Source organism: Rousettus aegyptiacus, unplaced genomic scaffold (assembly GCF_014176215.1).
Source record: "Rousettus aegyptiacus isolate mRouAeg1 unplaced genomic scaffold, mRouAeg1.p scaffold_m13_p_6, whole genome shotgun sequence".
In the NCBI taxonomy this organism is placed as follows: domain Eukaryota; kingdom Metazoa; phylum Chordata; class Mammalia; order Chiroptera; family Pteropodidae; genus Rousettus; species Rousettus aegyptiacus.
This window is the reverse complement of record NW_023416309.1, coordinates 87720754-87748374: the sequence shown is the minus strand read 5'-3', so window position 1 is coordinate 87748374 and position 27621 is coordinate 87720754. Positions and strand designations below refer to the sequence as shown.

Here is a 27621-nt window from a genome sequence, read left to right as displayed (position 1 = left end):
CCTGGGTACTTTCCATGTTAGCACATATATGGATGCACCTAATTTTTTCTTTTAAACTCATAGTACTCCATAATACTGTGGAGATATAATACTTTACTTGGCCAGTCCCCTATGCTGCACTCTTGCTGAGATTTTTAAAGCAAATCTTAAATGTCATCATTTTATTCCTACTTTAGTATGCAACTCTAAATATGTTAATATTTTCTCATATATAACTAATATCATTATCACACCTAAAAAGTAAGTAAATATATATATATACATATATATGTATATGTGTATATATATGCGTATATATATGCATATATATGTATATATACACATATACATATATATGTATATATATATTTACTTACTTTTTAGGTGTATCTATGTGCGTATATATATACATATATATACGCATATGTATATACACATATACATATATATGTGTGTGTATATATATATATATATAAAATCTGATACCCTCTACAGATTGGTCTGAGAAACGTCTTTTTGGTTTGTTTGACTAGGATCCAAATGTATACATTTGGTTGTATACATTGTCAAGGTTTCTCTTGTAATCCTCCACGCCCTTTTTTATGATGTTGATTTGGTTAGAGAATCCAGGTCAGTTGTCCTATAGAATATCCCACATTCTGGATTTCTCAGTTTGTCATGTATTTTAACTTGTCCTTTTAGTGTCATTTGACTTCTTCCTATTCTTTTGCATTTCTGTAAATGCAAGGTAGCTCTAAAGCTGTGTTATTCAGTACTAGTAGTTTTTGACATAACTCCAGTTTCCTTTGATAACTTTAATACTTTTTCCCCCCATGCACAGTAAGGTGTCCCAGGCTCTGTACGAAAAAGGTGTCTCAGCACATTCCCTCAATAGAGAGGTTTCTTCTGAAATGTGCCTGGCTCTACTTTTTAAATACACTTTCTGCTTATCTCTCATAAAACAAAACCATTAATAAAATAAACCTAAAAGAAAACTTAAAAACCCTAATGAATACTGAATGCTTTAACTCATTCTTCCACACTTTTTCTATTTGTTTAAAAAATATTTTTTATAAATATCTATTAGTTGTTTGGAAATCTCAGAGTGCACAGTATTTATACTACACTGAAAGAAATCTTAACTCTGAACAAAATTATTATTAGAGTTTTAGATGTATAGCTTTAAGTTCTTTAGTTTATAATTGTGTCACATTATGAGGAAAATTTTCTTTAAGGAATTTTCCTTTTCTAGTCAGCTGATTCTTTCTGTAGTGGTAAGCCTTAGGAAAAGGAAGGTAGATATATTGTGGGACCCATAAATCAGTCAATTCCAGTGCTATCAAGACTGTTATAACTTCAGGTTGGGAGAATGTTTTTTAGTCAGTGGCTGTAGGATTGTAGATGATGACCGAGCTCAGCCAAGCCATCGACTTGTAAGTACTAACTGAAATACTAAGTACATTCCTAAATGAGTAAGTTTCAGACTTTTTTTTATACCTTTCATCTTAAAATAACTAGAATCTTATCTCTTCAGATACTAAGATGTTTAAAACCACTTGCCTATCCGATCACATAGCTATTAAACGAACATGAGAGAATTGGCTTTTATGGATCTGTGCTCTTTCAGGTCACTGAACAAAGTATTCTTTTCCATGTAAATACAGATCATTTTACTTTGAGATTATATGTGAAAAACAAATATCTGAAATGTCTAATAGTGTTAACTTGAATATCTGATATAATGTGATGCTATAATTATTAAACCTTTCTTTTCAGGCACAAAAATGTTAAACCAAGAAATCCTGGACAACAAGGACAGGCATTATCTTTAAGTCAGCAACAACAAGTACTTCCTAAGCACAAGACCAATGAAAAGCAAGAAAAGAGTGAAAAACCACAGAAACGCCCCTTGACTCCTTTTCACCATCGTATATCTATTAGTGATGATGTTGTCATGGACACAGATTCAGCCAACCAAAGACTTGTGATGTCTGCTCCAGACAGTCAAGTGAGATTTTCAAACATCCGAACTAATGATGTAGCAAAGACTCCTCAGATGCATGGAAGTGAAATGGCAAATTCACCTCAACCACCCCCACTAAGTCCTCACCCATGTGATGTGGTTGATGAAGGAGTGACTAAAACACCTTCAACTCCTCAAAGTCAGCATTTTTATCAAATGCCAACACCAGATCCCTTGGTTCCTTCTAAACCAGTGGAAGATAGGATAGACAGTCTATCCCAGTCTTTCCCAGCTCAATTCCAGGAAGCTGTAGAACCTACAATATATGTTGGTACAGCAGTAAACTTGGAAGAGGATGAAGCTAATGTAGCCTGGAAGTATTACAAGGTCCCAAAGAAAAAAGACGTAGAGTTTTTACCACCTCAACTTCCAAGTGATAAATTCAAGGATGATCCAGTTGGACCTTTTGGACATGAAAGTGTAACATCAGTTACAGAGTATGTATTTTTTTAATAGTCACTATTATAATTTAAGGGTGGAAAAATGATGTAAGTTCTTAATACCAGGACTCCAGAATTGGTTTCAGGGTAGGATTTACAATAATAAATCCTTCAAGTGTTAATTTTGCTTAATTTTTACTGCATTCTTTCCTCAAGGAACCTCCTTATTATGAAAAAATTTAATCACAAAAAAGTGGAAAAAGTAACACTTATCCATCAACCAACTTAAGGATTTTGTGTACAATTAGAACTCTTTATATACTATTTTTCTTCCTCTATTCTTCCTTCTACCATCTCAAATTTGGTATTTATGACTTATCTACATGATTTTATACATGTAGCTGTAGTTAATTCATTATAATTGCTCTGTAGTGTTTCTTTGTTTTGAATATACCATAATTCATTTATCTACTGTATTGAAGATACGCAAGTTGGTTATTTTCAATTTTTCAATTACAAAGGACGTAGCAGTGAACTTTTTGTATATATTATCTTGTACATTTATATAAGAATTTCTCTAGGGAATACATCTTAAAGTGGAATTGCTGGGCCGTGGGATATGTCCATATTTATCATTGAGTTGTTGACCAGTTGCTTTTCAAATGATATCAGTTTACACCCTCATCAACCAGCAGTGCATGAGAATGGCTGTTTCTCTACATTTTCCTCAGTACTTGGTACGATGAGACTTTTAATTTGGCTAATTTGCATTCAGAATGGCATCTTATTGTCGTACTACATGTTTTCCAGATTCCTAGTGACGTTAAGCACCACTTAAAATGTTTATTGGACATTTAGATTTCCTCCTCTAAGAATTGCTTATACCTCGTATTTTTCAGTCCACTTATTTACTTATTTACTTATTTATTTGCACATTCTAGCTATTAATCTTGTGTTATGTGCTGCAGCTGTCTTCCCTAGTCTTTCTTCTTTATCCTCTTTACATCTGATGTTTGAGGCAGAAGTAGGCATTTTTTAAAAATCAAATCTCCCTTTATTTCCTCTGTTTTGATTACATTTCTAGTTTGTCCCACAAGTCTTTTGCATTTTATCTGTAGATTTTTCTAAAGACTGAAAATCAACCCACAAAACATTATTTCCATTAAAACTATCATTCAGTGCAAGGCCAAGTAGTGTATAAAGATTACATTCCTTCTCTTATCAGTCTTGCCATTTTGAAAGATTTTAAAGTCTTCTGTTTAGCTTAGAATTTTTAAATTCCATAAGAATATTTGTAGATATAGTGATATTTTGTTTTATCCTTTTACTGAGTGGGCATTTGAGAAGGATTGGGTCAGTTTGAAGGGTTTTTTTTGGTCTTATCACTTGTAAATTCTCTTTCTTGGATAATGTCTCTAATTTTTTTCCATTTTCTGTGGAACCTCTACAATTCAGATGTTGAACTTTTATATTTTCTCTCATTTTTCTTCTTTTTTAACTGTGTTCTGAAAGGATTTCTCAACTTCTAGCCCTTGAAGTCTTAATATTTATTTCTCATGTTTTATTTTTCTAAACTTTGAAAAATAACATCTTTATTTTGGTCCTTTTTTTTTTTTTTTTTGGACTATGCTACCATGTTTCTCATAATTATCGTTTCTCCATACACCTTTTAGAATGAGGACACAGAGGTGCTAATTGGAAATTTTGTGTACATATTCAGGGCCTTGTTAACTGGTAGGCCTTCCTTACTCATTCAGTAACTATTTTGGTGTATCGTCTGTATCAGTTCCAGACACTTTGCTTTATGGTAAGGAATGTTTTTGGTGGCCTTGTACCTAAAATTCCAGAATGAAGAAGATGCCAGATCTTGGGTCTTCACCAGGTAGCTCATTCATTTTTCTTTTAAGAGGAACCTTCCCTGTTCCTTCATTTTCAGCTCTTATTTTTCATTTCTGTCTAGAGATATAAGCCCTGATTTTCTCTGATTTTCGAGGTGGTTTGGCTCTCTTGTTGTTTATACAATTTGCATATAGCCCACTCTTTCATATTCTAGGCTACAAACTTTCTCTGCTCTGTTTCATTGATTTTGATCTTCCCTGAGGCTAAGTAAAATGTCTGGTCCATTTATAGTCTCTTTCTCATTTATCACTACTGTTAAAGATTTACTTTCTTTTAAATTCCTTGATTACTATTTTACTAGACAAACCTATTGCTTCATCTAGTACTTTGTGGTTTTTTTCCTTTTTTAATCTTTTTTTCCTTCCATCTAGCACTTTGAATCTTAAAAGTTTTCTAGTATGATTTTTTTTTATTAAAATTAATCTGGATTTAAAATTGGAGGACTTCAGGATACCCTTATGATCATGGAAGACAGCTTATTTAGTAGTCAACAAGTCTTATGAAAGCAAATGATGTCTTAGAAACAAATCTAAAAAGACCGAAAATATCTGTGCTAGATGTAATATAAAAATCTAAACTGGCCTCAACTCTTATCTGAAGCTGCTGTTATTCTTATTTCTGTATTTCTTTACGTATTATGTGTAGAGTGATCACTCTAAGTTAAATACTATGTTACACGTTTCCTTAAAACCCTCCATAGTTTCCTTTTATACTTACAATAAAATCCAAACCTTTTCCCTCATTCGTAACATTCTACACAGCCTCCTGCCTACCTGGTGATTCACTTTTATGTACTGCTGTATTTGCTTCCTGATTTTGCCACACCAGTTTCCTTGATATTCCTTTAAAAGGCCAAGCTCATTCCTAATGGCCTTTAGAATTGCAGTACAGATGTGGGGGAACAGCTTACCCCTTCTTATTCAGTCCTGCTCAGAAGTTATCTTCTCAGGAGGTATTTCCGTAAACCAGTGGTCTCCAACCTCTTTTTGACACCAGGGCCTGGGTGTTCCTATGAGAATCTAATGCCTGATGATCTGAGGTGGAGCTGAGGCAGTGATGCCAGCTCTGGGGAGCAGCTGCATATACAGGTGAAGCTTTGCTTGCTTGCTCACCCACCACTCACCTCCTGGTGTGCATCCTGGTTCCTAACAGGCCATGGACCAGCCAGGGTTTGTGGACCCCTGATCTAAACTGTAGCTTCTCCTCACTTCACTGCCTCTGCTGTACATTTCTTTCATTTTCTCTCTCTATATATCATTATCTGAAATTATATTATGTATTTGCTAATGGTCTTTTATTAGAGTGTAAGCTCTACCATGTCAAGGACTCTGATTTACAGCTGTGTTTCTCCAGCATAAATGCATACACACACCACCACCACCCCAACCCCCCAGAACAATCCTAGGCACATGGTAGACATTCAGCAAATGTTTGGGTGAATGAAATGACAGTATGGCCATAGGTTACTTTATGATTTTAAAACTTTTTTTATTTCTGGGTTATATTTTTTTATTTAAAGTATGTTAAAATGTAGTGGCATGAATATTTTCAGTTTTGAAAACTGAGTTTTTATGGGCACATTATATTCCTAAGATGCAAGAATTCTAGCTGTAACTTTAAGTGTATTTGCTGCTTATGTGCATGAGCATCCGTAAGTGAAATGATGGTGTCCGAGAAGTTAATACAGCTAAAGCTTAGAATCTGTTTTAAAATTATTTGACATTTTCTGACTGAATAACAAAGAGAAGCATAATGTAGAAAGGTAGCATGCAGAGTAGAATGTAAATTAAGGAAATAACATGCTTTTGCTTGTTCCTGGTCACCATTTTTCTGCCCTATGAAAAGAAAAAATTGAATAAAAGGGTTTTCTTTTTTTTTTTTTTTTGAGTTCTGTGTCTCACGCGAGTATTGTTTTGATTATGCTAGTTACTGAAATGTATATTGTGTCGCAGTTCAATTTTAGATAGAATCTTCGTTTTTGTATTGTAATAGATTAGAATATGGTAAATATCACAAGTCAACCATCAGAGGCTTAGCTGCTGTATGAATTAAGAAACACTAAATATAATGTTCTATACATGATAGGTTAGAAGTTTTTTGGTTTTATGTTTTTAATCATCTAGATGAATCTGTCTTTTTCCTAGAGTTATTGTTCTATGGCGGTAGTCCTCAATTGGGGCGATTTCTTATTCCCATACGTGCACACCCCCAGGTAACATTTGGCAATGTCTAGAGACATTTCTGGTTGTCACAACTTAGGGGTGTGCTACTGGTATCTGGTAGTTAGGGGCCAGGGATGGTGCAATGTATAGGACAGTCTCCCACAACAAAGAATTATCTAGCCCCAAAAGTTAATAGTATTGAGGTGCTTTAATGTCACAATTAACTTATAACAGGAATTTGAATTCTAGAGTAAGTTATTAAATTAGACAGACCAAACATGTTTACTGATTAGTTTCACTGGGGAGATCCCCCATACTATTTTGGTGCCCCCCTTCCCCCAAAAAACAAACAAAAAACAAAATAGTAAATTGCCTGGCATGATCTTCAGGTGTTTGTAGTATGCTAATAATACAATTTTATTTTCTCCCATAGTTAAAATCTTGTTGGAATAATTTAGTAATTCAGGTGCCTGATGTTATATTACTTGAAATACGATGTCATGAGGATCAGTCATCTCCTTATAGATAGTGGCAAAGCCAGTCGACAAAAAGTCATATGATGTTCCCTCTCATTAAAATAAGTTCTGTGAATTATGATTATACTCTTTATGACATTTAAACAATCTTAATTTTTTATAGAAGCATTCTGTAGTTTTAAAGATGTAGTATCATCTTTTTAGTCATAGAATAATCCATTCAGAAACTCAGTTTGTTTTATATGGATAAATTTCGAATTCATATTAACCAGTCATTGTAAATTTCTATTTTTTCCATATTTTGGGTTTTGAAAATATATTTAAATATATAGCAGTTAATTTTAATGAATTTAATTAGAGGACTGTTGCAGCTTCTACTTTCTTAGAAAGCTTATCTTTTATATTCCTCAGATACATTTTCTCAGTTTGAATAAACTGAAATTTCTCTAATATGCAAGATGTTATAAGGCACTGTTGGGGTATAAAATATATTTGGTCTTGGCCCTAAATGAAATTATAGTTTAAGTGAAAATAACATTACATTCTCTGATATATACATACACACATACATACGTGCGCACACACACACACTACAGAGCCAGAGTGGGGAATAATTTACATTTATGAAGAATACAAGAGCATTATGTAGTTTGGTGTGGATAGATTATAAGGTGCTGCTTAGTAGTTTGGTGTGTCATGATGAGAAATCAGATCTGGAAAGTTCGATAGGGTTATGTAGTGGAATGGCAAAATTTTGTTCATAAGCTTACATATTCTTGAGATGGTAGGGGAGCACTGTTGCAAGTTAATTTTGAGATCGATAAAATAACAGGGTTTTGGAAAATAAGGATTTTAGAAATATTACCAAGTAGTAGCATTATTGAAAGACTGTTTGAAATGAAGGGATGGTATAGATGTATGGAAGGAGATCATTTTGGGCATCTGTTTGAATCCCTCAGATGTAAGGTGATACAGGACACTTACTAGGAAATTAGGAAGAAGTACATCATAGAGATGTATGGAATCTATAGATTTTGTGGAGTAGACTAAAGAACTTTGCCAGCTAGTTAAATAGTAAAGTAGGAAGATAACAGAAGAGTTAAAGACCAGCATGTTTGTTTTAAGAGAGGGAAAGAGGAGAAAGAGAAATTTTAATGGCTTCTCTACTACCTATTTTCCACTTTTGTACTAAATCTTAAACTTGATTTTTATTATTTTTTTAAAAGAGGCATTTCAAAAATAGAAGTACCTTGAAGGTAACTCTTGGTGTACCTTATGAAAGTAAAATTTTGTTAAATAAGTAATGTCTGGCCAAATAATAATGACATAGTCATTTAAAAAAGCAAAGGAAATCTGTATAGGTTAATATGGGAAGATCTCTGAATAAGTTATAAAGTTTAGAAACAAAGTATACAGTATATATATATATATGTATATTGTATATGCATAATTTTCCCACCTAAATGTAATAGAAACAGTAATCCATTATTATCTTGAAGGAGAAGAATTGGGAAATATATTCATTTCAGCTACGCCTTTGCATACTGTATGAGTTTTAGCTATGTGCACATAGGATGTATATACATCATAAAATTGTGAATTCAGTTTGAGGTGTCTGCTTAGAGATTCATCAGGCAGTTGCGATCATGTGTGTGAAGCTTAGGAGAGGAAACTATGAACCCAGCCATAGTATATATAGAATGCAAAGAGGAGCAATAATGCATCAGAAATTTAAAAAGTAGTTTATTTATAATAGTTGACTTTTACAGGTATGTGCCTTTTTAGAAAATGGAGGAAAATTTTAGACTTTTGTTTTATTTATGTTAAGTGAATACTCAATTTTCATTTGGTATAAATAGGTGAAGTTTTCTCTTCATTGATCTTAAAAGGTAGCACTCTGTTTCCATAATAGGTGGATGGATGAAAGAAGTACTTGATTTTTCTAATCAGTTTTAGGTGGTGATGGCTGCCCAACTAGTACATAGTGAATTCATCATTTCTAAGCACCTCTCATTCTTAGACTTCCATGTGCAGCAGTTGACGCCAAAATTTTTAGTAGCTGTTTTAAATCAAAATTTCTTTTCTAATTTGTTAGAATTTAGTTGGGAAGAGAGAGATTGCATGTTTCACATACAAGATACATCTGTGAAAATATTTTCTTTTTGCTTCTAATTATTTTTAGTTTATTAATGATAGCATCTATTTCAGAATAGTGGTTTGAGACCTTGTAAGTTTTAAAGATAGAAAACTTTCTGCCAAGGAATGTTATAGTTATATTTTAATTTCTTCTTTCAAGCATTTGGCAGTAGTTTTAGTAGAATTTGTGATTACTTAAAATGGTGTACTATTCTGATTCAGAGGGAAACCTTTCTAAACCTTGAGCAAAGAAAGAACTGTACTTGAGCATAGTTCTTATGTCTTTAATAAGGATACATCAGGATATCTTAATCATAACATTCCTATGTTGTATTAGTGATATTTGTATCAGCAGATATGTATTATATGTACGAAGCTAGAGAATGCATTATTTGATCTCTAGAAGATAGTTTCTAATTACTTTGTTTCATAGAAGTCCATGAAATAAACTTGTTTGATTTATTGTCTTCTAAATATTTTAACTTTTATCAACTCTTCCGTATTCGATACCTTATTTTGTTGCATTAAAGCTATACTTTTGACAGCTAGCTTGACTCAGTTTAAGGATTGATTCTGAATATTAGAGATGGTACTAGAAAAGGTACCATTAAAAAATAGAGGATTTTGATTTATTAAATTTATTTGTTCCTTAACATTTTCTTCTATAGCTTATCTCTAATAATCGTCAGTTCTAAAATATCGTCATTTTTTTGTCTGGAAGAATTTTAATTAAACAAAGGCATAAAAGCATATGCTACTATAAGCCATGTTAAATTCTCTACAAATAGATTTTAGGATAGTATGTTACTGTTGTCATAGTAAAAGGAAGGAGATACGATTAACGAATAATATAAAAGTAATTTTAATTTGCTTTGGGCTTTGCAAAGCTTCCTGTTTATGACTGTACTTAATCCTTTTCCAGTTTGTCTGTATTTAGCTTTATATCTGATTGAAACTATCTCTGTAGTTTTACTATTTGGCTATATATGAAAGTTCCTTTTAGAAAAGGAAGGGTGGTGTTTCTGTTCACAAAAGTATATGTATTCTATATAATTGGATAACGACGTATGATAACTTGATTTTTTTAATCTGGCATCTCTTAAAAATCACGATTTTTATTTCTATTTTCATAAGCTTTAAATATAGAAGGATGTGTAATGTGAATAATTTATATTTTTAAATTTGTGATTTGATACTCTCGATATTTAAATTTTTTGCATATCCCAATGTCTGTGAGAACCATTCAATAAAATAAGAAAAAGTTGTTTTTAGGTATTGCATTTGGTTTACTCATTTTTATTCTTAATAGAGCCCTGTGCAGTAAGATTGGTCCTTTTAATGTTACTGCACACTAGTTTAATAACTACCTATGTAAACATTGTGGCGATTTTTAATGCTTCTGCCCGAGGACAAATTAATATAAAAAACTGTTTTATTCACCTCTATACAGAGTAGTAGTATCTTTCAGGTTGTTGGGGGTGGGGAGGAGGAATGGGTTCTTATTCTTTTTCCCTATGAATAGTTAATTGAATATGTATCCTTAAAATTTTTCCAGCCCTAACTCTGCCACTATGTGACCTTAACAAGCCATTTCTTTCTACATAATTTCCACATCAAAGTCAAAGAGCATACCCTCCATTCCCTATCATACAAGGTTATTCTAAGTGTTAAATAAGAAAATACATGTCAAAGTTGATAGAAATATTATTTTGAGAAGATTGTGTTAGTATCTGATAGACAATTCAGCAAACAGTTTTTTTAGGGTCTAACATGGTGAGGTGTTACAATACAAAGCAACTCTTTATAAGTAAATGTTTATAGAACAGAACTATTTTAATAATTGTAAAACATATCTCCATTGACAGTTGTGTTAGCACTATATTGCCATAGAAGAGAGTTTTTGTAGATTTCAGGTTTTTGGAGAGGATTAATCTGGGGCGTATTTGGAATAACAATGACATATTTGATATCTGATAGCACATGTAGAAAATATCTGTTCTTTTGATGGCCTCAGATTCAGCCTTAGTTTATGGAGTATAGAGTGTTTTTAGTGCTGGGCATTGGTGAATAGGAAAATGTACTACAATAATCCCTTATAAAGATTTCATAAAATAGAGAGTACCTACATTCCTTTCAAATCATACCTCATAACTTTTTGTCAGTATCCAGGACAGATAAGCAGTGGCAGCACCATCACTTTTTAACAAATAGAGATAGTTTATTTCAAAAGATAGTTATGTTTTAAGACTATTAATGTAAATACAACATCTTGGTCCTGTGTGGCTTCTAGATTTCATATATTTAACAAATATTTATTGAGCACTTTTTAATGCTAGGCACTATTCTAGATGTTTGGGATAATTCAGAAAACAAAGACAAGATTTTTGGTATTGAGGTGCTTATATTCTAGTGGGAGCCACATTCAACTATAAACATAAGTGAATTACACAGTATATTAAAACTTAAGTGCTATGGAGGGAAAAATAGAGCAGGATAAGAGGGATCAGTGTTGAGGCAGTTGGGCATATTGCATTTTTAAATAAGGTCTCATAGCTAAGATGACAAAAACTTGAAGGAAGTGAGGGAGTTGGCCAGGCAGGTATTTGAAGGAAAAGTGTTCCAAACAAAAAGAACAGCCACGAGAGTGTCTGGCCTTTTTGAGGATCATCAAGGAAGCCCTTGGAAACAGAATGAAAGGGAGGAGTAGAATAGTAGAAGTTGAAGTTGGAGAGGAAAAGAGACAAATCATGGTAGGCTTTAGTGGAGGATGTTACAAGGACTTTGGTTTGTACTCAGAGTAAAATGGTCATTGCAGGATTTTGAACATGATTTGACTAGAAGCCTCACCGCCACTGTTCTGGCAGCACAAGAATCCGAGCCTTGCAAGCTGTAGAGAACTTGAATTCGGAGTCTAAGTGTTTTCTACAAACTAAAAACGAAACATTCTATATTCAGAAGCACCGCAGTCTTCAGAGACATAAAAATTCTGATGCTTTCCAAGTTTCTGTCACGCAGATCAGCTTGCTGTGGCTTCCCTCTCTTAGTCCTAGACTTTTAGCTTTCTCTGTTGTCAGTTTCCACTAGTCCATCTTTCCAACTTTGCTTTCGTCACCTTTCTTTCTGTCATCCTTTGTCGTTTTATTGGTTATTTTAGGAGCGTATAGAGAAACATGTTTATTAGTCTCTATGTGGAACCAGAGACTTATCAACACTGACCTTTCCACTGTGATTAGAAAAAACCTCTAAAGTACTAGCATTGAAACTTCTCTTTCCATTATAAAACATCTTGCCAGAATTAGCAATAGGAATAATGCTATTTTCATGAAACAGATCAGGCCTTTAAAATTTTTCAACTTGAAGTATATTCATTCATGGCAATAGGAAAAGAATAATCACTTTCATTATATCAATGTATAAGTTGCATAAAAATAAAAAAGTTGTATAGTGTCCCACTATAAAGCTCACATTTTGAGAATTCCTGTTCTGGAACAATTTAGGTTTAAGAATCCTGTTAAGTGAATGGATTTTGACAAGTTAGTGTGCTTGAGGACTGTGGAACTTAATGGATAACCAAAAGACAACATATTTTAGTGAAAAAGAACATAACGATATGAGACTTGGGTTTTAACTCCGTTTGTTGTTAAATTTGAGGTGTAAGTAGATCACATAACCTTTCCATGCCTCAATTTCTTCCTTTGTAAAATGAGGGATTGCAGATTAGGTCTCTAAATAATTCTAAGAACTTTAAGATACTGAAATTGTTTTGGAAATTTTTTTATGCTTTTACAGAGAATAAATATAATTAACTTTCTGATTTTTTTAATGCAGGTTAATGGTGCAATGTAAGAAACCTTTAAAAGTTTCTGATGAATTAGTGCAGCAATATCAAATTAAGAATCAGTATCTTTCCTCAGTAGCATCTGATGCAGAACAAGAACCTAAAATTGATCCATATGCATTTGTTGAAGGAGACGAGGAATTTCTTTTCCCTGATAAGAAAGATAGACAAAATAATGAGAGAGAAACTGGGAAAAAACAAAAGGTAAGAGAAATCAAACTACACCAAAGGGTCTCTGATGATTTGTAGTACTGCATATAGTACCACACTTCTCATTTATTTTCTTTTAAAATAGAATGAAATCATCATTTTAACTTAGAAAAATAATTTTTTATACATAAGTAAATCAGGTACACAGTACAGAGCTTCTATGGACTTTATAGCTGGTCTCTGATAATGAAAAGATCTTTATCATAACTATAAAAGTTTTGGGTTTGGAGAAAGTTCATTAACTTCTCTTATATTGAAATCAGGATATTTAGGTGAATGAACTATTTTGATACTGAGTTAAAATATACTGTTCTGTGAATTAATGGTTTTCAGAAAGACAATAAAATACATATCGCTGAGTTTATAAAATAATGTTTTTTAATATGTGAACCAGGAACTTACAGTGCCCCTAAAAGAGATGTTATATTAATAAAGTATGGAACATAAAAATATCAATTTGATTAAAAGGTTAAATATCAAATATTTGAGGATGTATTAAACATAAGATAACTCTGTTTTATATGTCTTTTGCTTTAAATATAAAATTTGGAAGTTGAAAGCTGTAAAATTGTGAAAAGGACCCAATAATATGTTTAATACAAAGAACATTTCATGAAGTTTTATTTAGCTTTATTATGTACTAGGTACTTAAAATTTTGTCCTTTTGTAAATATGAAAACAGTAGCTTGGAAGGCTATAGATATTGTAGGAAGAACATAGACTTTGGAATTTGGTAGATTTAGGTTGAAATCCCAGTTCCCACTACTTATCAGCCATGTTTCCTGGGTTATGTTTAGAACTATTTTCTGTAAGATGAGCATACTAATTTATCATATAGATTGTGAGAATTAGTGATAATGTCTATAGAATTCCTAGTAGAGTGCTTGAAACATAGCTACTCAGTTGTTTCTGGAGTTCGTTATCAGTAAATTACATATTTCAGCCTAATATGTAGTATTGTTTGCAGGTAGAAGATGGGTCATCTAGTGTAACAGTGTTATCTCATGAAGAAGACGCAATGTCATTATTTAGTCCTTCTATCAAGCAAGGTAAAACTTTAATTTCCTAATCAAAATATTGCATTCCAGGATTGTTACTACAAACTACAGTTGACCCTTAAAGAATTGTGGAGGTTGGGGTACTGATACCCTTGCATAGTTGAAAATCTACATATAATTTGACTCCCCCAAAACAGCCAAAGGTTGACTGGAAGCCTTATTGTTAACAATCAATTAACACATATTTTGTATGTTACAAGTATTATGTACTGTATTCTTACAGTAAAGTAAGCTAGAGAAAAGAAAATTTCATAAAGAAAATCATAAGGAAGACACATTTACAGTACTGCATTGAAACTGATATTTTCTATTTACAAGATGAATTGTTTGTCACTACCTACATTAATATTGTATTATACAATACAAAACACTGCAGTTATACATATTACTGACACTGGACATCAAAAACGAAAAGATAATGTGAAAAAAATTGGTATTTTTTTTACAGAGATAACGATTCATGCCTTGATAATAAAGAAGTGGCAGTATGATTGCTTTACAGTAGCCTAATATAATCAATATGATTGCTTCATGGTAGTGAGGAAATCTCCAAAAAATTTTCTAATATATTTTTTAAAAAATCCACATATAAGTAGACCTGTGCAGTTCATACCTGTGTTGTTCAAGAGTCAGCTATAATCTGATATTGTTGGACGTTAGGTGTTCTTTTTTGCATAATTGGTTTTATAAAAAGGGATGGATTTCTATGAAACAGGATTTCTTAAAATGATGGATTCATTGTTTATCTTGTACTGGGAGAAGCAAGTTCAGGTGATAAAAATTCTGTTGAATTGTTAGAACTTCTTTGCTTTTTTACTAATAAAGAATTTTCATCTTAACATAAGATTGGATGAGGTCATCATCACCTAAGGTCCTTCTCAGATCTAAAAACTACGAATTTATAAATTAGACTTTACTGTAATTTTATTGTCCTATACTCTCCCCCAGTACCCACCCTTCACAAGTTAGAAGAACTGTTGGCGAGGCCATTATTTTAACATATTTATTGAGCACATGTATACACTGTTTTCAGCACTGACAATAGTGGTCAAGACTTCACTTTGAAAGTGTCTGACTTGTACTCCTTGTGAATGGAATAGAAAGACAGTATATTAGTCCTTCTACAAAATGTATTTAACTTTTGATGGAGGCAAAGGAAGTTGTTCTTTGGTATATATTGAACTTAGGGACAAAGTTTTGTTTTGCTCTTTGGAATAAATAAAGAGGATCAGGCTTTGTGTCACCAGAAATAAAAATAAGTAAAAAGTCCATCTGAATAAGGAAGAGAGATGGTCTTTTATGAAATAAATTTAGTGGTTAATGGTTCTAAGTAGATTGGTAAAATAACAGTTTAGGTTCTTTGGCCTATTCATCTACCCTAGATATAAGGAATGTATAATTGCCTTCTTGTGCCTATGATATGGCTTTCTCAAAATGTAAACCATCTGCTACATTCTGGAGCATCTTTTAAGGTGGAGTTTGGAAATCTTGTTTTTTAATAAGTACCCTATATGATTTTTACACATTCTAAAATTTCAGAACTATTGCTCTAGTGAGTCTTTAGAACTGATATACAGAGACACTATGAAAATGGCTTTTATCATTTTGAAAGTGAGGGCTATTTCAAGTCATTTGACATCCTGAGGATGCTTTAAAAGGTTATACACCAAACTGCAGTTGTTTTTTTTTCTTGTGTAAGAATATAAGAGGAGTCGAACTACCATTTTTGTATTTGTATTTTTTCTTAAGTAATCATGTATTTTTTCCCCTAAAACCAGTAAAAAGGTTAATAGAATTCTAGAACTGAAATGAAGCTTAACTAAGAGGTAATATTTATTGAGTACTTGGCTCTGGGCAAACTGCTTTACCTACATTCAGTCACATTTAATTCCTGCCATTACTGGGGCACAAAGTGGTTAAGTAACTATCTCAGAGTCATACTGTTTGTGTTAGAGTTGGATTTAAATTAACTGTCTGACTAGAGCTGGAGTACTTAATCATCATTATATTGGGCTTCCTTTACATTTCAGGAAGATAGAAAAATAGTGTGTGTCTGTGTATGTTTTAAGTCTGTTATCCTAATAGTATTGTTTATATTTTTGCGATATTATACATGTATTTAGCTATGTTATAGATTACATAGCCTTTGAAGAGCTTCCTGGAGAAGGTACTACCATTTATTTACAACTTGATTTCTCTGAAAAAAGTTTTAGATTTTAAACAAATCACAATTTCTTATTATGTTTTACCCTTATAAATTTAAAGTTATATAACTAGCTTAAATAGACTCGTACTTATTTGATCAGTAGTAGAATTTTTGGATTTTGTTTTTCTGATTTATGTATGTAGATGCTCCACGTCCTACTGGTCATGCTCGTCCTCCATCAACCAGTTTGATTTATGACTCAGACCTGGCTGTCTCTTATACTGACCTTGATAATCTCTTCAATTCTGATGAAGATGAACTAACAGTAAGTATCCTATTAATGATTAAGGTTATAATTTGTTTTCCTGGATTTTATGTGTGGTTTTTTTTTTTTTCCCCTAGAAGTGATGTGTGACTTAAATACTATATTTTAGTTAGCCCTGAACAGTAGGAAATATTTTAGAATAAAATTTCATTAATTGATTTCTTTTTTAAACCTCATGTTTAAGCAGTGTTGGTATAGTTTCTGTCATCTACAAATTTAGAGTTTCTTTTTATTTTATATATTTGAAGGACATGTATGATTAAACAATTTGAGCCCTGCCCTATATTCTTTTTCTGCAGCCCTTAAGAAGTAGACTTATTTTCCTTATCTTTGATCCTCTAGTTTGTGAAATGACCCTGGAATTGACTTTTTTAGAGAATAAGTCATTAACATTAAAATTATATGCCTCATCAATTTATTAAGGAATACTACTTATTTTGAATTTTTTTGGCAACACCGTCATTATTATAAGACAACTACATACTATAATAATGAAAGAGGAAGAAAAAGTAACATTGAATCTTTAACACCCATTTGCAGAGAAAGGTGAAGATAAAAGGAATTAAAGCTTAAAATGAGATTCCCTAGAATGTCAAGTCTGGCAAATTAATGAATTGGGTGCTGCATTATCATAAAAGGGAGTTCTTTTTCATCTGCATAAAGGTAGCTTGGAAACTTCTATAGTACGTTTGGTTTTGTCCTATTTAATATATACTTTTAATCTTAGCATATACACACACCACCCATATGTGTGTATGTATATATTTTTTATGTGTATATACATACATGTATACATACACACACACACATACTCATATGTACATTTGGCATCTTCAATTACGTGACATCAGGCAGATATAGCTATGCATAAACTTTTACTCTATATCTCATAATATAGTATATTTTAGGGTACTATTTACTGGGTAAATACATCCCTGATATATTGGTACTTTTATGCTTTCTTTCTCCTACCATTCATGGATTAGCTGTGGCTCTTCTGAGGTAAAAAGTTTGCAATCGGAGCTTAATCTATATATTTATGACAAAGTGGCTAACAGGAGATATGGAACCAAGTTATCAACTCTGAAAACATTGGTGCCAGATTGGAGATGTATTAAGATCTTTCTGAAGTTCGTGCTTAGTTGTAGCATTTTTGCATGAGTAAGGAGATTATTAAACAAGGTAAAAGTGTAAAAAAGAATTGAGAATGGTGATTGATTATGTAGGGAGCTTCAACGTCTTTTACTTAAGGGAACAAATGCTTTATTTTTTACTTGGAAGCAATTCTGATATTAATTATGAACGTTCTAATTGCAGGTTTTCTAATGTATTTTAATAGGTATCAAGTGGAAGTTATTCTTGCTTCTAAGTGTTTTGAAAGTATTGGTCATTTTCTTTGGAGGAAATTTTTCCTCTTAATTTGGAAGATTATTAAATAAACAGAGAAACTAATCTGGGTTCATTGATTGCCTAAAATGTGCTTTATGTCTTTTAATTGCATCTAGTATGTATTTGGCTTTAGCACAAATTCAAAATACTACTTTTGATGTTAGTTTTAAGTCACATCTGAATGATTACTATCTTGAGATCACATTGGATGTAAAACTTAAGATAAATATGTAGGTTTTTTTTTTTTAATAGCCTGGATCTAAAAAATTGGCAAATGGATCAGATGATAAATCCAACTGCAAGGAATCAAAGACAGGAAATCTGGACCCGTTATCTTGCATAAGTAAGCTTCTCAAATCTGTGCTCCAGATAAATCTGCAAATTTTGTAATCTCAGCAAAGTTCCCTGCCCCTTTGTTTTAAACACAGTTTAACTTCTTTTTAGTCTTATGTTAAAATGTGTTTTATTAAATATAGGCACTGCAGATCTTCATAAAATGTATCCTACACCACCATCATTGGAACAACATATTATGGGATTTTCTCCAATGAATATGAATAATAAAGAATATGGTAGTATGGATACAACACCTGGAGGAACTGTTCTAGAAGGAAATAGTTCTAGTATAGGAGCACAGTTTAAAATTGAGGTTGATGAAGGATTCTGTAGCCCAAAACCTTCTGAAATTAAAGTAAGTATTTTAGTTTTCTAGAAAAATAATTTGTTTCCTGTATTTTCATATAAAATTAGTTTGTTGCTGTTTTAGAAATTATTTTATATTGCCATTTGCAACAACATGGATGGATCTTGAGAGTATTATGCTAAGTGAAATAAGTCAAATGGAAAAGGACTAAAACCATATGATTACATTCATGTGGAATATAAAACAAAACAAACTCAATAGATACAACAGAATGGTGGTTACCAGAGCAGAAAGGATGTGGGGGGAGGGAGGGCAAATTGGGTAAAGTGAGTCAAATACGTGGTAAAAGAAGGTAATTTTGGGTAGTGAACACATAGTAGAATATACAGATGTTGAATTATAATGTACACACAAAATGTATATATTATTATTAATCGATGTTACTTTACTAAATTTTATTTAAAAGATTATTTGATTCTAGTTTTGTAGTTAACAGATTTGAAGACTGAATTATGATACGAATGCATTTGAGAAAAGAATAGAATTATATTTACATTTTATTTTGTTTAAAGAAAGTAAAAAATGATTATAATCAGTTTGCTTTTTTTCCCCCGAAGATAAGGTTCAGTCTGAATGTCACGGTCTTTATTTATATTGTAGGATTTTTCTTATGTCTATAAGCCTGAAAATTGTCAAGTTCTAGTGGGATGTTCTATGTTTGCACCTCTAAAAACTTTACCAAGCCAATGTCTGCCTCCTATCAAATTGCCAGAAGAGTGTATTTACCGTCAGAGTTGGACTGTTGGAAAATTGGAATTACTTCCTTCAGGGCCTTCAATGCCATTCATCAAAGATGGGTATGATTTAGATTTATGTTATTGATACAGTGTTAGAATGCTTATATAACTTTAATTTGTTTTCAAAGAAGTACCTGGCATGCTGATACCTAAAAAAAAAGTTACTGGTTTTTGAAAATTCTAAAAATTGTTTTCTGATTAATAGATTTTAATGGTATTAGCTAAGTACGGATAAACTATTGGAAAATTTAAGACTATTATGCTTTGATTCTTCGGAAGCACCTTTTATTTTGGTCTAAAATTATAAATCATTCCATTTGTACATTTGCCATGTTTCACAGACTTTTCTAATTTAAAATATCTGAGATTGTGGTATTTTATAATTGGTAGCTTTTTAAAATTGTCCCTTTTTACACAGACATCCCTAAAATCAGGATTTTTAAAAAAATAATCAGTGGCATCTTAGAATCAATGAAATAAGGGTATGTGTAGTACAAAAAAATGTATAGATAGTAAATGTGAATGTCTAGACGTAGGTGTAGATAAATGTATACAGATTTTTTAAAAATAATTTTGGAACTAGTTGGTTGGTCCTCAGCCTACAACAGTCTCTTAGAGTGGATATATTAACCAGAAAAACATTTTAGTTGGATTTGGAATTTTGAGACTAATGTGTTTTCATAATTTTCAGTTTTACTGAAAAACATTTGTGACATTTTTAGTGGTATTTCACATTACTAATATGTTCCTTTATGTTTGTGTTTGATTTTCTTATACTCTGGTCATGCCAGTGATGGGAGTACGGCGGATCAAGAATATGGTCCTGCTTATACACCTCAAACTCATACTTCTTTTGGGATGCCTCCAAGTAGCGCACCTCCTAGTAACAGTGGAGCAGGAATTCTTCCTTCTCCGTCTACCCCTAGGTTTCCAACTCCAAGGACTCCAAGGACTCCAAGGACTCCTCGTGGAGCTGGTGGACCTGCCAGTGCTCAAGGTTCAGTCAAATATGAAAATTCAGACTTGTATTCACCAGCTTCCACCCCATCCACATGCAGACCCCTTAATTCAGTTGAACCTGCAACTGTTCCTTCGATCCCTGAAGCACACAGTCTTTATGTAAACCTCATTCTTTCAGAATCAGTTATGAATTTGTTTAAAGACTGTAACTTTGATAGTTGCTGTATCTGTGTCTGCAACATGAATATCAAGGGTGCCGATGTTGGAGTTTACATTCCAGATCCAACGCAGGAAGCACAGTATAGGTGTACCTGTGGCTTCAGTGCTGTTATGAACAGAAAATTTGGAAACAATTCAGGATTATTTCTTGAAGATGAACTAGATATCATAGGACGCAACACGGATTGTGGCAAAGAAGCAGAAAAACGTTTTGAAGCTCTCAGGTCTACTTCTGCTGAACATGTGAATGGAGGACTAAAGGAATCTGAAAAATTGCCTGATGAGTTGATACTATTACTACAAGATCAGTGCACTAATTTATTTTCACCCTTTGGAGCAACAGACCAAGATCCTTTCCCCAAAATTGGTGTAATTAGCAATTGGGTACGTGTCGAAGAGCGGGACTATTGTAACGACTGCTACCTGGCATTAGAACATGGGCGTCAGTTCATGGATAACATGTCAGGAGGAAAAGTTGATGAAGCACTTGTGAAAAGTTCATGCTTACACCCCTGGTCCAAAAGAAATGGTAAGTATGCTAACGGAATAATTTATCTGTTTGTTTTCCTTTAGTTGTATGACTTTGCTTTTCTTAATTAGGAAATACCGTTGAAGAAAATTTTCCATGTAGTTAATAAAAACACTTAAATTTGGACTTAAAACTCCTTTAAGAATGGCATTTTAAAGGGAAAATTTCCTAGTAGCTTAGTTTAATTTCATCAAAAAAGTATGGTTATTGTAAAACTGTAATTATGTACTTATGTAGAAGTGTAAAAGGTACTTCACACATGTTAATTAGCAGAAAATTTCTAGATATTTGTGTTATTCAGCATTCTCTTATTCATTAAATACTTATTGAGCAACTAGTGCTAGGCACTGTTGTTTTATAAAGTGGTGTTGAACAAAGCAAACATATTTCTTGCCCTTTTTGAGCCTGTAATTTAGTGGAGAAAATAAAAATAAGTAATTTTATAATTTTATAATAGTGATAAGTGGTTTGAAGAAAAAGCAGATAAAGGAGTGGAAAAAGTCGAGTGTGGTATCTTAGATATATGGTTAGAGAAGATATTAGTGAGGGGATAGCATTTGAGCAAAGACCTGCAGTAAGTGGGGGAATGTGAGCTACATGGCTTATTGAGGGGAGAGTGTTTCAGGCAGTGCAAAGACCCTGAGGGCGTAGTGTGCTTAAGATGTTTGAGGAGCGGTAAGGAGGCAGTGTCACCAGAATGAATTGAGTGATAGAGGGAGACTGGTAGGAGATGAAATTTGAGAGATGGCCAAGTACCAAAATCATGGGTAGAGTCTTAGAGACCACTTAAGGCCTTTATAGTTTATTCTAAGAGAAGCAATAGGACAGTTTCGAGCAGAGATGTAACATCTTTTTTCTGTTTATTTTTTTTAAAAAGATCACTCAAGCTATTGTGTCAAGAGTGGCGAAGATGAGAGTGGAAGCAGATAGATCAGTTAGAAGACAATTGCAGTAGTCTGGGTAAAAGATGATGGTAGCTTAGACTGCATTGGAAGCAACAGAGATGTAAATAGTAGATTCTAGGCATATTTGGGAAATAGAACCTACAGGATTTGTTGGTACATGTAAGAATAGATGAGGCATCAAGACTAGCTTGAGTAACTGGATGAAGGATGATGCTAATTACAGAGGAGGGAAACATGGAGGGGGTGGTCAAATACACTTTTGGAGATGTGTGAGTTTTTAGTTTAGAGGAGTGGTTGGGGCTGGAGATTAAAATTTTTTGTGTGTGACTTAATCAGTATTAAAAGCTACAGAGCTGGATGAAATAACCTAGAGAGTGACTGTAGATAAATCCGAGGATAGAACTGACATCTAGAGGTGAAGAAGAAGAGGATCCAGGATAGGAAACTAAGGAAGTAGGAAAACCAAGAGTATAGTGTCCTGTAAGTATAAGAAATGTTTGAGGAAGGAGAGAACAATCACCAATGTCAAATATTTGTGTAGAGTTATAAAAATCTAATGGGGTAATCCATATTAAGTGCTTAACACAATGCTTGACACATACTAAGTACTGAATTAATATAAGCTGCCATTATTATTATTGTTGTTATTATTAAAATCATCAGTTAGATATATTTCTTTCAGACACAACCAACTTAGATATATTTCTTTCAGACACAACCAACCTACACTTTTTAAAAGATGTCTCAATATACCACTAATTAACTTTTGTAACTTTTGGTTATTGTACAGAGTTAGCCTCCTTCAAAATGTTTTTGATGAGTCTATGTTCTTTGGTGGTATATGCCATATAAAAACTTTTATTCGGTTTTTGTGCCATTTGCTAATTTAGTCATTTTTGAAATTGTGTAAAACTGTGCTTGGTATTATGGTATGGAAGTATCCTACTTTTAAATTACTTACAGACTACTTGAGTACTAAAACTATAATGTATGTTGAAAGAAGAAAAAATAACCCATTGATAGGAGAATGGATAAAAACAGAATGTTATGTAAGCTCTGAAAATGAATAAAACTGTATATAGCAAATAGATGAATTTTAGTAATAGTATTGAGGCCAGGGAGAGGGAACAATTCCCAGAAGATTATATATAGTAACATACTTTTTTATAAAGCTCTAAAACAAGCAAAACAAAGTAGTTTTTAGATGCACATAAAATTGAGGATAATGGTTACTACTTAATAGCTGAAGGATAGGATAGGGAAAAGCACTTAATAAAATTGCTTTGGTAATGTTCTAGTTCTTGGGCAGTGAGATCATACTTATTCGTTATGTTATTATCAAAGACAATTTGTGAAATAAGGGCAGTGCATGGACCAATGGTTAATATATTTTTCGTGACATAGTTTGATGACTCATCAAGCTCATTATTCTAAATTTTTTTAAAAAGGTATAAATAAATGTCATAGATGTTCAGAAAAAGGACAGAATTATTTTCGGCCATAGATAGTAATTAAAAACATAGGCTGTGGAGCCAAACTGCCTGGATTTGAAACATGGTTCTGTCACTATATCCTGACTATGACCTTGGGCAAATTATTTAACCACTTGTCTCATTTTCTTAAAATAGAGTCTGTAATAGTATTTACCTTATATAGTGTTGAGAGGATCAAATGAGCTAATACATATAAAACAGAGCAGTGCCTGGGACAAAGTAAGAACTCAAATATTGATAGTTATAGCAGTAGCATTAGTGGTACTATTTTTATTACTATTTCTTGTTTTTAAGAACTAACTCATCTTGACAGTTCTCATAAGAAAAATTTTTATGTGTGGTGATGGCTTGTTTATCGTGATCATTTTGCAGTATATACAAATGTCAAGTCATTATGTTTTACACCTGGAAACTAATATATGTCAGTTATACCTCAATAAAAAAATTTTAAGATACCAACTTATGTAAATTATACCTCAGGAAAAATAAAAGAACCACCCTATTTTTAAAATAATAGAAAATGTTGAGCCTTACCTTATCATTTTTTGTGTAACAGTAAACATTGATAAAAACAGAAAACTGCAGCCATAAAGGTGAATTTCATCCTAAGAACTGTATTAGAAATAATTCAAAACAAAAAAAGAAATGCTTTTACATTTCAATTAAAATGTTTTAATATAAAAACTAATGCTCTAAAACCTAAGTATGCAATATTAGAATACTTTCATTAAATTATAGCAGCATCATTAAATAGTAGCAAGTTACTATGTTAGGACCTTTGTCTTAATTGTTCTCTCTGCCTCGGCCACTCTTCCCCCAGGTAGATAGATGGGTAGCTCTTTTTTCACCTTTAAATCTTGTTAGATGTCACGTTCTCAGTATAAAATTGCAAACTTCTCTTTGTGTTCATCGTGCTGCTTTTGCCTTTTTTCATAGTATTTGCTTATTACCTTCTAAATACTGTATACTTTATTGATTGTCAGTTATTTTTCCACTTCATTACGTTTACCACATGCAAGTTCTGTTTAAGGGCAAGGGTTTTTTCTCTTTTGTTGATATCCCAAGTACTTAGAACAGTGCCTGGCATATAGTAGATGTCTAGTGTGTTGAAATATTTGTCTGAAGGAGTTAAAAGTATATAAGCCATAATTTTCATATTTTAATCATAATGTTTATTTTTTTTCTGATACAAAAGGTTTTGTTCTAATTTTTAAAAATATATACTTGCTGAGAATACAGTTAAGAATCTATACAGTACAGAAAAGTAGAAGAAAAATTGCCTGTATATTCTGCCCATTGTGCCACTCCAATAAACAGCTTTATTGACATATCATACAATTCACCCATTTAAAATGTACAATTGAATGATTTTTAGTATTCACAGAGTTGTGTAGCCATCACCACAATCAATTTTAGAACATCTTCATCACCCCGAAAGGAAACCCCATACCTATTAGCAGTCACACTCTATTTTCCTCCAACCTCTCCCTCCTAGGGCTTTTTATTGCCAAATAATATTCCATCGTATGGGTATATCACATTTTTTTCACTTATTCATCAGTTGGTAGACATTTGGGTTGTTTCCACACTTTGGCTATTTTATAAATAATGGTGCTGTGGACATTTGTGTATCAGTGTTTATGTAAACATATGTTTTCATTATTCTGGGGATATACTTGCTGGGTCATATAAGTTTGTTTTATCTTTTGGGGAACTGCCAGACCGTTTTCCAAAGCAGTGGCACAATTTTACATTTCCATCCCCATTAATACTTGTCATTATGTGTCTTTTTGATTATAGTCATCCTAGTGGATATAGAGTATTATGTCATTGTTTTGATTAGCATTTTCCTAATGACTGATGATGATGAGCATCTTTTCAGAAGCTTATTGTCCATTTATATATCTTTGGAGAAATGTCTTTTCATATTCTTTGCCATTTTTTTGACTTTTTATTACTGAATTGCAAGAGTTTTTTTGTTTTTGTTTTTGTTTTTTGTTTTATATGATCTGGACAAGTCCCTTAGAAGATATAGGATTTGCAAATATTTTCTATTTTGTGGGTTGTCTTTTCACTTTCTTGATGGTATCCTTTGAAGCAAAAAAGTTTTTAATTTTGACAAACTTCGGTATATTTATTTTTTTGTTGTTTGTGCTCTTGCTGTCTAAAAAGGCTTTGCTTAATCCTAAGTCATGAAAACTTACTTGTATTTTTTTTCTAGGAGTTTTATAGTTTTAGCACTTATATTTAGTTAGGTCTGTAATCCATTCTGAATTAACTTTTGTTTATAATGTAAGGAAGGGGTCCACTTTAGTTCTTTTGCATGTAGATGCCCAAGTGTCCTAGAACCATTTGTTGAAAAGATTATCTTTCCCCATTAAATTATCTTGGCACCTTCGTCAAAAATCAGCTGACCATAAATGTGAGGTTTTATTTCTGGATATTGAATTCTATCTTACTGGTCTATATGTCTAGCCTCCAAGATCACTCTTAAAAATGATTATGTATCCTTTACATTGTGTCAGTTTAAATAGAGACCTGGCACTTGTAAAAATATGCAATTATAGTCTTGTTCATGTTAGTCTCCCCCACAAGATTACAAGATCCCTGAAGACATGAATAAGAATTTACACAATATTTCCAGCAGCTAGCATAATTCCTGGCCCATTGTAGGTCTCCAGTGTATACATATTTTAAAAGAGTGAAAGGGTACGACAATCTCTCCGAATTAAAATCAAAATATAAATTCTTGAGCTACACCCAGATCAGAATTTCTCAGTGTAAGCTCTGCATATATTTTTAAAAGTTCTCCATATGATGATGATAAATACACTTAGCCAGTGACAACTTTTTCTAGACTTTGTTTCACATGAATATTCACATATCAGTACATTATAGTTCTGTTTGTGTAAAATATTTTCTGTAGATAGTTATATAGTCTTTTTTATTTACCAGTGGTTTATTCATTAGTCCATGTAAGATAGCTCTGTTATCACTTTTAATTCTATTATATATATAATAGTTTAAGCATGATAGTTATAATAAGCAGTACATCTGAAATTAAATTACTTTTAATTCTGTATCATATTTAGATAAAAGAAATCGAAGCTAGAAATAATAAGTTAGGTAATAATAATAATGAATTAAAGTTGAATGATTTAATGTAATAGTATTCGAATAGTTTTAATGGTACATCATGATGAACCACATTGAGTGATTGGGAGATTAATTATATCAGTAACATTTAGTGATTTTTAAAAAGCCATTTAACATTTAAGAGTAGCACCTTCCATATCCATTCTGGTAGTTGGTCAGAAATGAAGGTCATAGGAATTTGATAATCTATAAATCTAGGTTTTAAAAATATCTATGAATAGTATGCTTCTGAGCAGTGTGAGCAAGTTAACCAGTTACTGTACAAGTTCTGTATTTCAGAGTTGTTACAGTCTACTGTTTTCCCTCATTAAACTTTAATCACTGTAACTAGTCTTATCTATCTGATCATTTTACCATAGCGGTAATAATTAAGGTACGTAATTTATATAACTCATTTTAGTGTGAGGCAGAATTCTTCATGGTAAAATACCTATAAGCACCAAAAAATAAATATAAGCACCGAAATAAATACCGAAAAAAAGAAATTTATGTAAATTGGTGGTTGAGCTAAGGGATATTGTGTGTGTGTGTGTGTGTGTAGATGAGTTACAACAACTTTTATTATGTCTCTTCTTGGTTTTAAATACCTAGAAGAACCATTTCTACAGTCATTTTAAGTAGAACTTAATACAGTTATCAGCATAAACAGATGCTTAACCTTTTTTTATAGAGGTAACATTGGTTTATCACATTATATAGAAGTTTAAGGTGTGCAATATTCTAATTCAGCATACATATATACTACATCATGCTCACTACCAGAAGTCTAGTTTTCTTCCACCACCATACAATTGACCCCATTTATCAATTTCTCCTTAGTTCCTTCCCCTTCACTTTACCTGCCTTCCCTCTGGTAAACACCAGTCTGTTGTCTGCCTTTATAAGTTGTTTTTGTTTT

At 32.4% G+C, this 27621-nt stretch overlaps 1 protein-coding gene across 1 annotated transcript in view; it reads left to right on the top strand.

The window, feature by feature from the left end:
* The window catches only part of MED13 (mediator complex subunit 13), a 94474-nt gene that overhangs the window by 36368 nt on the left and 30485 nt on the right, over positions 1 to 27621 (top strand). Inside the window, exons 9-16 of the mRNA XM_016143388.2 lie at positions 1756 to 2439; positions 12884 to 13097; positions 14071 to 14152; positions 16511 to 16632; positions 18274 to 18364; positions 18498 to 18712; positions 19325 to 19521; positions 20253 to 21169. Coding sequence (XP_015998874.1) covers positions 1756 to 2439; positions 12884 to 13097; positions 14071 to 14152; positions 16511 to 16632; positions 18274 to 18364; positions 18498 to 18712; positions 19325 to 19521; positions 20253 to 21169 — 2522 coding nt within the window. The remainder of the gene's footprint in view (positions 1 to 1755; positions 2440 to 12883; positions 13098 to 14070; positions 14153 to 16510; positions 16633 to 18273; positions 18365 to 18497; positions 18713 to 19324; positions 19522 to 20252; positions 21170 to 27621) is intronic.